Source organism: Chiroxiphia lanceolata, chromosome 2, assembly GCF_009829145.1.
Source record: "Chiroxiphia lanceolata isolate bChiLan1 chromosome 2, bChiLan1.pri, whole genome shotgun sequence".
Taxonomy (NCBI): domain Eukaryota; kingdom Metazoa; phylum Chordata; class Aves; order Passeriformes; family Pipridae; genus Chiroxiphia; species Chiroxiphia lanceolata.
In genome coordinates, this window is record NC_045638.1 from 119,466,539 (window position 1) to 119,476,326 (window position 9,788).

The 9,788-nt window shown below is 55.7% G+C and overlaps 1 protein-coding gene across 2 annotated transcripts; it reads left to right on the forward strand.

The window, feature by feature from the left end:
• The first annotated feature begins 316 nt into the window (after positions 1 to 316).
• LOC116782861 lies at positions 317 to 9,549 on the forward strand. 2 transcript variants are annotated; one of them, XM_032679899.1, is made up of 13 exons: positions 317 to 568; positions 993 to 1,064; positions 1,464 to 1,535; positions 1,762 to 1,833; positions 1,997 to 2,077; positions 2,204 to 2,275; positions 2,767 to 2,841; positions 2,928 to 3,046; positions 3,376 to 4,529; positions 4,630 to 4,740; positions 5,205 to 5,266; positions 5,754 to 6,044; positions 8,282 to 9,549. In XM_032679899.1, the coding sequence occupies exons 1-13, from the start codon at positions 375 to 377 to the stop codon at positions 8,304 to 8,306; spliced, it is 2,400 nt and encodes a 799-aa protein (XP_032535790.1). In that variant the 5' UTR covers positions 317 to 374; the 3' UTR covers positions 8,307 to 9,549. The 2 variants fall into 2 exon arrangements, with proteins under 2 accessions (XP_032535790.1, XP_032535789.1); XM_032679898.1 differs by lacking the exon at positions 8,282 to 9,549 and adding an exon at positions 6,165 to 6,329.
• The last annotated feature ends 239 nt before the right edge of the window (positions 9,550 to 9,788 follow it).

Here is a 9,788-nt window from a genome sequence, read left to right on the forward strand (position 1 = left end):
CAAAGGGACTTTGGAATACCAGGACAAGGGGGAATGGCTTCCCACTGCCAGAGGGCAGGGTTAGGTGGGGTATTGAGAAGAAATTCTTTCCTGAGGGGGTGGTGAGGCCCTGGCACAGGTTTTCCAGAGAAGTTGTGGCTGCCCCATCCCTGGAAGTGTTCCCGGCCAGGCTGGATTTGGAGCAACGTGGGATAGTGGAAGGTGTCCCGGGCCTGGCAGGGGGTGGGATGGGCTGATCCTTCAGGCCCCTTGCAAGCCAGTCCGTGGTAGGGTTCTGTGGTGTGGGTCCATGACTATGACACAGCCCTCTGTGACATGGCAGGCCCTGGCAGCGCCCCGGCTTGCCCGGTGCCCCCAGGCCGTCATGGTTCACCATGGCACTTCTCACATGCTCCATGTGCTCCCTGCTCCTGCTGGCATTGCTGCTGGCAGTGGCTCCGTGCCCAGCTCAGGCTGGGAAGCCCTTTGGACACCCCTGCAGCTCCCCACGGCAGGGGCTGCTGGACTGTCGCCACGCCGGGCTGGCCACCGTGCCCCCGGCCACCAGCACGTGGCCCCTGGACATGCTGTGAGTGCCCACTGAGCACAGAGCCCTGCAGAGCCCTGCTTGGCCTGGCATGGCCGGGAACCCTCCCGACAGCCTGGCATGGCTGGGAACCCTCCCAACAGCCTGGTATGGCTGGGAACCCTCCTGGCAGCCTGGCTGGGAACCCTCCCAACATCCTGGCACAACTGGGAACCTTCCCAACAGCCTGGCATGGCTGGGAACCCTCCTGACAGCCTGGCACGGCTGGGAACCCTCCTGAGAGCTTGGCAGGGATGCAGCAGCACAGACTGGCTGGCTCTGGGGGGCTCGTGCTGCAGCCCCAGGGGGGAAGCCCAGTTGGCCACGCTGTGGCATTTCCAGGCAAAGGCCACTTCTACCTCAGCAGCTAAATTTCCAGGGAAAAGGGTTTCCCCGAGGGCTGACGGTGTCAGTTGTTTCTTTGCAGGGATTTCACTGACAACTCTATTTCGACCTTGGGACCGCAAACATGGAAGGAATACCAGTGGACTGAGACCTTGTGAGTACCATCCAGCATCTCAAACGTCAGGAATTCTCGTCTTTCCCATCCTTTTGTCCGGTGTTTGAGCACCCACACAACCCATTTCCATGGGAATTCTGAGCTGGGCTGCTCAGCAAGGAGGCCTGTGAATGCCCAGGGTTTCCTAGGATGGCAAGAAATGCCATAAGCTGTGTCCCATCCCACAGGATAGTCGCTGTGGCTGTTTGCCCAGGGATCAGGCTACACTCAGCTTCCCCTGGCCAGGAGCAGGTGCCTGGTGCAGCCATGAGTGGGGACGATCCCTGCAGTGCCCCAAAGCCATGTTCCAGCATAGCTGCTGTAGGACACCTTTCCATGACAACTCCAGTTCCCCCTGGCTAGCAGCTGGTGTAACCAAGTCTGTTTGTGTCCTCCCAGAATCCTCAAGGACAACGAGCTGCAGGCAGTGAAGAGTCGTTCCCTGGAAGGGCTGTTCCTGCTGAAGCACCTGTAAGCACAGTGGGCTGCTGCCTCCCCCTCCCTTGGGCCCCTGCTGCTCAGCCCAGCCCAGCTAAGGGGGCTTTATCCCTCCTGGGGCAGGAGGCTCATCCCAGATTCCACAGCCCTGCAAGCTCAGGTCAGATCAGAGCTGGGGAACACAGATGCTGTCAGTGCCAAAGGAAAGGAAAGACGATAGTGCAAATGGAATTAATGTTTTGTGTTCTCATTGTAACAGGGATTTATCTGGCAATAACATCAAGTCCATTGAGGAACGTGCCTTTGAGCCACTGCCTTTCCTGGAACATCTGTGAGTTATAAAAGTTTCCTCCTAGTGTGTTGAATGAAGGCTTCTTGCATGGATGAACCTTTCTGTGTTAAAAACAACAGGAGCATTTCGTAGAACAGTGACACTTTCCCCTGCTACAAGACAAAGGGAAAGGATTCATTTCCGTGATCTCCTCTGTCCCCAGAAACCTGTCTGGGAATCAGCTCACCCTGATCCCCAGAGGTGCTTTCGAGGCCTGGCATGGGATGCAGTTTCTGCGGGAGCTGTAAGTGGGACGAGGTCTGAAGGCAGATGGGAGCAGATCCCACAGGGGCAGAGGGGCAGAGCAGCTTTGCCCCCCACAGCTCATGTCCTTCCCACTCCCCCTCACAGCCCTCTGCTGTTTTTCCAGGATCCTAAGCCATAACCCCCTGACCCTTATTGCTGACACAGCGTTCTTCAAGCTGCCTTCGGTCAACTATCTGTAAGTACTGACTCGTTTGGACCAGACTGGTGCAGAACTTTGTCTCTCTGCAGTGCCTTGTTCTCAGGACAGCAGAGATCCAGCAGCAAATCTCCCTGTTCTCCCCGCCTTTTTCTGCTGGAGGCCAAAATACCCCCAGCAGCAGCAGCAGAGCAAGGCAAAGGCCAAGCAGTTCTGGTGTGTCCCCAGCTGCAAAGACCCAAGGAGTTGGGATACAAGCTTGAAAGGACTAGAGGCTGAGCAGGTCTAGAGCCTTGGAATGGCTGGTGGGATCCCACGAGACCTGCAGGATCCCCTGCTGATTCAGAGCCCATGGGGAGGAGCAGGTCAAACAGGGAAATGGTGGGCTTTTGAATCCTTTCTGTTTGATTGGGAAGAAGTGGATCCCTCTGCCAACACCACCAGCACCATCAGGGACCCGGGCTTGTTCTCAGAGCAGAGTTCTGGCAATGTCACCTGAGAATTTAACGTGGTCCTTCCAATCCTTGCAGGGACCTGAGTGCAACGCAAGTGTCTGCACAGACGCTGCTCCTGCTCCTGCAGACAACGTCCCACCTGGAGACACTGTGAGTAGGTGGGACTGAGTGCCAGCTTGGACTGGGAGTCATGGATTGGGATGCCAGGTTTTCCAGTAATAACCTCTTGTCTTTAGCAAAGTGCCCCATGCCGTGTCCTGCTGCCTCTGCAAGGAACGTGGCACCATCGAGACCCCGTGCAGGACCATCCAGTTCCTCTGCGAGAACCTGTGCGGCAGCAGCACTGCCCAGTGTGGTAGGTGTCCTGACCGTGGGGATTGCCCCTCAAACCTGCCCCCTTCTGGGGGGTTCCCAGGCAGCCTTGGCCACCTCCATGGCATCGGTCCAGCCTGGCAGCTCCCAGCCAGTCCCAAGGACACTAAACCTGGGTGGCCTCTCTAGAGGAGCTTCAGCCCTGTGAGGCCTTTCAATGAGCCTAAAGGCCAGTGCAGGCGGCTCAGGTGAGACCTGGGAGGCCTCAGACTGTGCTCCTCCTGTGTGCCTGCTGCCTGTGCCCCTGTGCTTTGGCAGAAAGCTGCTCGGGACGCCGAGTCACTGATCTGCTCTCCTGATGTTCTCCCACAGGTTCTCCGGCCCAGGCACGGGCAGAAATAATGGGAGCAGCACAGCCTGGACAACTCAGAAGCAGCTCGGTGCTGTACGTCAAACCCAAGGACATTCCCCCGGCACACCGTGGATCCGTAACGTTTGCAGTTGCTCGGAAGCAGGCGGGCACCAAGGCTGACCTCAGCAGCCAGGGGGATTCCCGAGCAGACTCTTATTCCTCCCAACACCTCTCCAGCCAGGGAAAGAAAGCCATCGACGAGCTGCTGGTGAAGCTGCACAACGTTCAGAACAGGGGCTGGACCGGAGACGTGGACAGCAAACTCGATTTTCTGGTGACTGAGCTCCGGAGCCAGCAGCCCGATGCTCAAAGCACCCTGGCTGTGGCAAACATTGTCCCACAGCAGCCAGCGCCCGCCAGGCGCAACGTGCAGAAGTTCCCAGCAGTGGAGGGAAAGCAAACCACAGGCTGGGAGCAAAAGCAGCTCGAGTCAGGCTTGAACTGGCAAATCTTAAGCCCCTGGGACGTAGCTGGTGGGTCAAACCCCCTGGATGACAACGCTGCCTTTGGACATCCCAGTGCAAAGGAAGCAGTAGCTCCCTGGAGGAGCTCTGTCCGGATGTACCAGCGCAGGCAGAGGGACACCGGCTATCAGCTGCCACACAACCCCCTTTTCTATGAGGTGTCTGGTGATGTGCAGGGAGAGGAAGAGCCCACGCCAAGCGAAAGCGAAGGTCTAGACAGAAAGCCGGAGAATTTCTTGGACCTGTGGCTCAAGAGCCACCCTGAGGACAGTGCTGAAGAAGAGCGTTCCTCTCTCGGGGAATCTGGGAAGCGAGTAGAGGCAACATCCAGGCTTGCCAAGGAGGCAGGAGGCTCCCAGAGCCCAAACCGTGCTCCAGCTCCAGCAGAGCTCCCAGAGGCCAGGGTTGAGCATCCCCTGCACTCGGGGGTGCCGGACGAGGCCCTGCGGACGTTCATCTCCCGCGTGACAGAAGCCCTGAGCGCAGAGTGCAGCCAGCCCGACCTGCAGCTGCTCTGTGCCAGAATGGTCTCCAGGGCTGGGCTGCTGGCAAAGAGGCTCAACCCCAGGCAGGACAGCCAGGGAGTCCCTGCTCTCGCACAGCAGTGTCTGCACCTGGCCTTGGAGATGGGCAAGGAGTCCGCAGGAAAGGTAGGAGAGGTCCTGGGCACTGCTGCTTGTGCCCCTCTGGGCAAGGGGCAGCGGAAGGAGCGAGCCTCTCTCCCCATCCTGATTTGCTCTCCTCTCCCAGCCCAACACAGGGCTCGCCCACTCCATGGTCACCAGGCTATTGGTGTTTGTTATCATCATGATCTTCGCCATCATCTTCGTCCTCATCATGATCATGTTATATTTAGTCCAGGTAAGCCAGCACCTCCCTTGCCAGCTGTCAGTCAGGCCTGGTGGCTGCGGTGCCCAGCTGAGCCCCAGGGGGATGTGGATGCCTGGGCTTGTGCTGGAGAGCACCAGAGATGTTTGTGCACCCCTGGACCTTGTGGCAGCTCCACATCCTCCAGCTCAGAAGGGTTCAACCTGCTTGGAGGGGGCTTGTCCTGCCCTCTGTGCCGACTGTGCACAGCTCTGCTTTGCTCTCCTGCCTTCAGCCTTGCAGCAGTGCTAATGGGAGAGCTCTGGGAACCCAGGTCATTCCAGAGGCAGGGAAAAGCAGGAAACGGGGAGGGGAGGTTCTCCCTAAAAATGTGGCTGTTTTCACAGACTTGCATGTGTATAGAGCAGGGTGGGTGGGAGGAAGAACCTTTTGACTTCCCTTGCTCTGCAGAGAAACGCAAGCCAACTGTGATGTTCCAAGTGTCTCTTCTTCCCCAGACTCACTGCGGGGAACATCCTGAGGATGTTTGGCAGGACACTGTGAAATCCCCTCTGAGCAGGTACCTGCTCCCTGCCCCGTGCCCCTGCTGTGCCAAGAACCATCTCCACTCTGAGCAGCAGCTCCTTCCCGAGCCCCCTGGCCGCTCTGGCACCAGACACCCACCAGTCTGTGTTTAACACACTTTGCTTTGGGAGAGACCCAGGAAAGGGACCCCAGAGCGGGAGCGATGGGCGCGGCCGTAGGATCCCATCCCACCCAGCCCTGCTCCAGCCTGGTGCTGAGGGGCAGGTCTTGGGCTTCTGGGGTGGTCCCACATTCCTGCGACCACGAGGAAATAGCTCTGGGCTCCAATTCCCGGTAAAACTCTCCTCAGGTGATGGCTCTGCCCTATTTCTACCTGCCCCACTCCTGTCCTCTGCACATGCCTTTCCCATCGAGGGCTCATTGCCAGCCACAGCAGCCAGTGCCATCCCTTCCCTCTGGGACACCTGTGCAGCCCTCCCCCTGGCCAAAGCTGGTTATTTTCCCGATTTATTTTTTGTCAGATTCTTTGAGAAGCTGCGATGCGGAGAGCTCGGGGACATGCTCAGCTGTGCATTTGGTGGAGAGGGCGAAGAGCGGGCAAGGAACGTGCGCCAGGGCTGCCCCTCTGCCTGCTGTCCCTCAGCTCTCCAGAAGGTTCCCAGCGCTGGTGGCCCCGCACAGGGCACCGGTGAATTCCAGCAGTTTGAGGAGAAGGTCATGTTCCTCATGGAGCAGGACGCTCGGGCGATCCGGCTGTACGACTGGCACAGGCAGAGACAGGACAATGCGGAAGCTGAAGCAGCGCGGGAGAAGTGAGTGGGGTGGCAGAGATACCCGCCCCTGTTCTGCAGCCCTGGTTCTACGCAGGCTGGGCAGGGCCTTTCCTTGGATGCTGTTTCCTTAATGGTTGTTTCCTTGCTGTTCTTTCGCAGCAGCTCGGGGCAGGAGGATGAGTGAGGGAATGTCACCAGCTGAAGACGAGATCCCTCAGCCCAGTCCCTCCACTGCATCCCAAGGCCCAGCACAGCCCCTATAGGCCCCATAGAACCCCATAGGCCCCCTACCCCCATAGGCTCCATACCCCCATAGCCCCCATAGACCCCCATAGGCTCCATAGACCCCCATAGACCCCATATGCCCCATAGGCACCATAGACCCCATACCTCCATAGGCCCCACAGACCCCCATAGGCCTCATTGACCCTCAAAGGCCCCATAGGCCCCATAAGCCTCATAGATCCCATAGGCTTCATAGACCCCCCTAGGCCCAATAGACCCCCATACCCCTATAGGCCCCATAGACCCCCATAGGCCTCATAGGCCCCACAGTCCTCATAGCACTCAAAGCCCCCATAGCCCTCAGAGCTCCCCTAAGGCCCCATAGTACTCATAGACCCCACAGCCCCCCTAAGGCCTCACAGCCCTCCCAAGCCCTCCGAGCCCTCCAAGCCCCCGTCAGACCCCAGAGCTGCCAGAGTCCTGGTCTCCCTCAGAAGCCTCCACATCCCTCCCAGCCCTGGAGCGCCCCTTTGTTGTTCCAAGACAAAAGTGCCTGAAGGATGCCGAGCTCTGAGCCTGTGCTGTGGAACCCTGGGGTGGGCTGGGGAGGGACCCTGCTCTCACTGTGGGTGGGGGCTGCCCAGGGGCCTTGGGCCCAGCTCCGGTGGGGCCAGTGTGGCTCCAGAGGGGCTCCTGGGGCCGCCCAGGGCAGTGCCCTCAACATTTGGGGCACCCACAGGGGATCCTGGGACACTCCTTCGGAGCCTCCCCTCTCCAGACACCCTGCACCCGCTGTGTTCCCCCCGGCATCTGTGGAGCAGGCAGGAGCCAAGGATCAGGGTTAACATTCCCGGAGCACATTCCATCTAATCCGACAGGGTGCTCGTTTCTGGAATTTCTCTGTCGGGGCAGCGTTTTTGCAGGGCTGGTCAAACAGCTGGAGTGGGTCAGTGTGGGAGCGCAGCCTGGGCAGTGTGAGGGGCACACAGGGGGGTTTGGGGACCCCCATAAGGCGGGCAGGGCATTGGGGTCTGTCCCAGGTGGTGCAGGGGGCTGGGGTCCCCCCTAAGGTGTGCAGGGGTTTGGGATCCCTCGTTAGGAGTGCAGGGATCACAGCCAGGGCAGGTGTCCAAGGGGAACAGCCCATCTGCTGCTGCTGCTTTGGGAACATTTCAGGGTGATTCGAGGACTGAACTGAACTTGGGAGAGAGAGGAAAGATTGATTGGAGAGTTGCTCAAGTATTTGAAAAGATCAAGTAGGAAACCCCCACCCAAGGACTTGTTCACTCTGGGCTGCTGCTCTGAGCACATGGAGCCACTTCCAGAAGGGGGATCCAGGAGAGCTGCGTGGAGAGGCACACTCATCCTCGAGCTGTGGGATGTTTGCAACTCTTGGAATGGGTTGTTGTGGTGCAAACTTGAAACACCACACCAAGAGCAGCTTCTCCACAAGGTCTCTGCCACCAAAACACTGCTTTGCTTTTTGTATGTGTGAGAGCTTCCTCTGGACCAGCACTTACCTGTAACGGTGGTTACTCTATTTCTAAAATCAATATTTGGTAATTCCGCGTCTATTTCTAAAATCAACATTCATGAAAGCACGTTTTTCTACACCTGTGTTTCTATTGGGTGAGAGGAAGGTAAACACACAAATAGTATTTTGAAGACTTCCTCCAGGATAAGAACTGTTGTGGTTGTTCCCGACTATTTGTAAATATTCCATTCTATTTGTAAATAGAGGTGTCATTTTCCAGTGAATATAACTGATGAGCTGTAGAAGTCTTTGGGGACAGAGAGGTCCTGTAGGAGGCACCTAACTGGGTGTCCTGGGAACTGAGACCAGCCTGTTGTATCAATGAATGACACGTTCACAAGTAGTGGATGATCAACCAGTTGACCAGTAACTTTTTTCAGAATCCTTTGTGATTTTATATTGATAATCATTTCCACCCTATGGCAATCCTGTTAGCCTGAATGCTATTGTGGTTGGTACTTGAAATAAAGCTGTATGGTTAAATAAATGCCCTGAAACTGCTCCTTTTCCCTTTCAGTACATCAGCAGGGATGCTCAGTTAAAACAAAAGGATGGCTGTGGAGGAGTACATCCAGAGTTATTATAATAACCATTTCATAATTCCAAATGGATACATAATTTGTGGCATGAGCAGGACCTGTTTAAAACCGTGCCTGAGGCAAAGGTTCATTTCCAAGTGCACTGTTCACAGAGCTCCTTGTGAGCACTGGAGATGGCACCAGCTGGTCCCCCCTCAGCCCGTGTTTGCTTGTCATGATTAGATGTGGCAGGATGGTTTTTCCAACGAGATCAGTCACCTGGTGTCTCTGAAACATCCCCCTGTGCTGGCCAGATCTGCCTGCTGAAAACAGCTCAGGAGCTCATCAGCTCTTCCAAAAAGGGAGTTCCTCCTGCACAGATGACCTCTTGGCTTGCTCCACATCAGCACTAAAATGAAATCCAAACCACGTCTTACCGGGTGACCGAAGGCTCAGAGTTAAAAATTGTGACTCATATATTTTTAAGCACATTAATAACGCTACATTTACCCGTCTGCATTCAGACAAGCTGCCTTTTTTCCTCCCTGGCTTGGCAATGAACTGTTCAAGATGTGTCTTTTCTCCACACGGAGGAACAAGGTAGACGAGATGAACCAAGAGGGAAAATTCAGCCTAAAAAAATGTGGATGATATCTAGGAGCTGTTCAGCAGGATCCAGCAAGATATCCTAAATATCTTGGTTTGTAGCACAGAAAGGGCTGCCTACAACCCAAGCCTTCTCTGTTTGGTGTCCACAATTAAAAACACTAAAATGAAGGCAAAAAGCACACTAAAGAACACTAAAACAAGGGCAAATAGGAAATCCTGTATCCTCTATTGTGCACAGTGGCAGAGGAGGAGAGACAATGGATGAGAGAAGCTGGATGCTGCAAAGACAAATGCATCATGGCTGGGGAGAAGATAGGGAAGAAGGGTCTGAATAGGCTTTGGAGGAAGTGAGAGCAGGTAATAAGTGCCACCTTCTGGGGCAGAGAGGCTAGTGAAATCCTGCAGAAGAGGAAACCATTGCCATCAAGAGAAGCTCCTAAAGCCTCAGTGGGGCTGTTTATTATCAGGCATAACAAAGTAATGAATATTTAAGTACCAAGGGAGAGGAGCTTTGAGAGGGAAGGGGTGAATTCCCCATGTCCTGGGATATTAGATCAAGATGATGCCCTGTTGGACGAGGAGGATTAGCTCCGAGCTCAGTTCTGGGAAAGGTGGAAAAGCCTTGGCTCCAGAGCCTGCTCAGACAGGAATCTCCTGAGCACACATCACCGTGGGTGGGGTTGCAGGATCTCCCTATTCCTGCAAACCCACTGACCTGGTTTGGTTTCTGTGTCTCTGGAAAGCTGAACCAAAAGCAGGGTTGCCCACATATCACATTTTCCTCCTTATGCAACTGTTCCAAAAACACAAAGCAAACACAGACACACCTCCTGCTACAGACTGGGTAGGATCAGGGAGTTTTGCTTTTTCTTTTTAGGCACTCGATTTTTTCCACTG

Excerpts from the sequence above, each read along its gene's own strand:
- LOC116782861 (XM_032679899.1), top strand. The coding sequence starts at position 375 with ATGGCACTTCTCACATGCTCCATGTGCTCCCTGCTCCTGCTGGCATTG. Across the intron at positions 1,536-1,761 it reads CTGTTCCTGCTGAAGCACCT|GGATTTATCTGGCAATAACA; the intron begins GTAAGCACAGTG and ends TCATTGTAACAG. Across the intron at positions 5,267-5,753 it reads GTGAAATCCCCTCTGAGCAG|ATTCTTTGAGAAGCTGCGAT; the intron begins GTACCTGCTCCC and ends ATTTTTTGTCAG.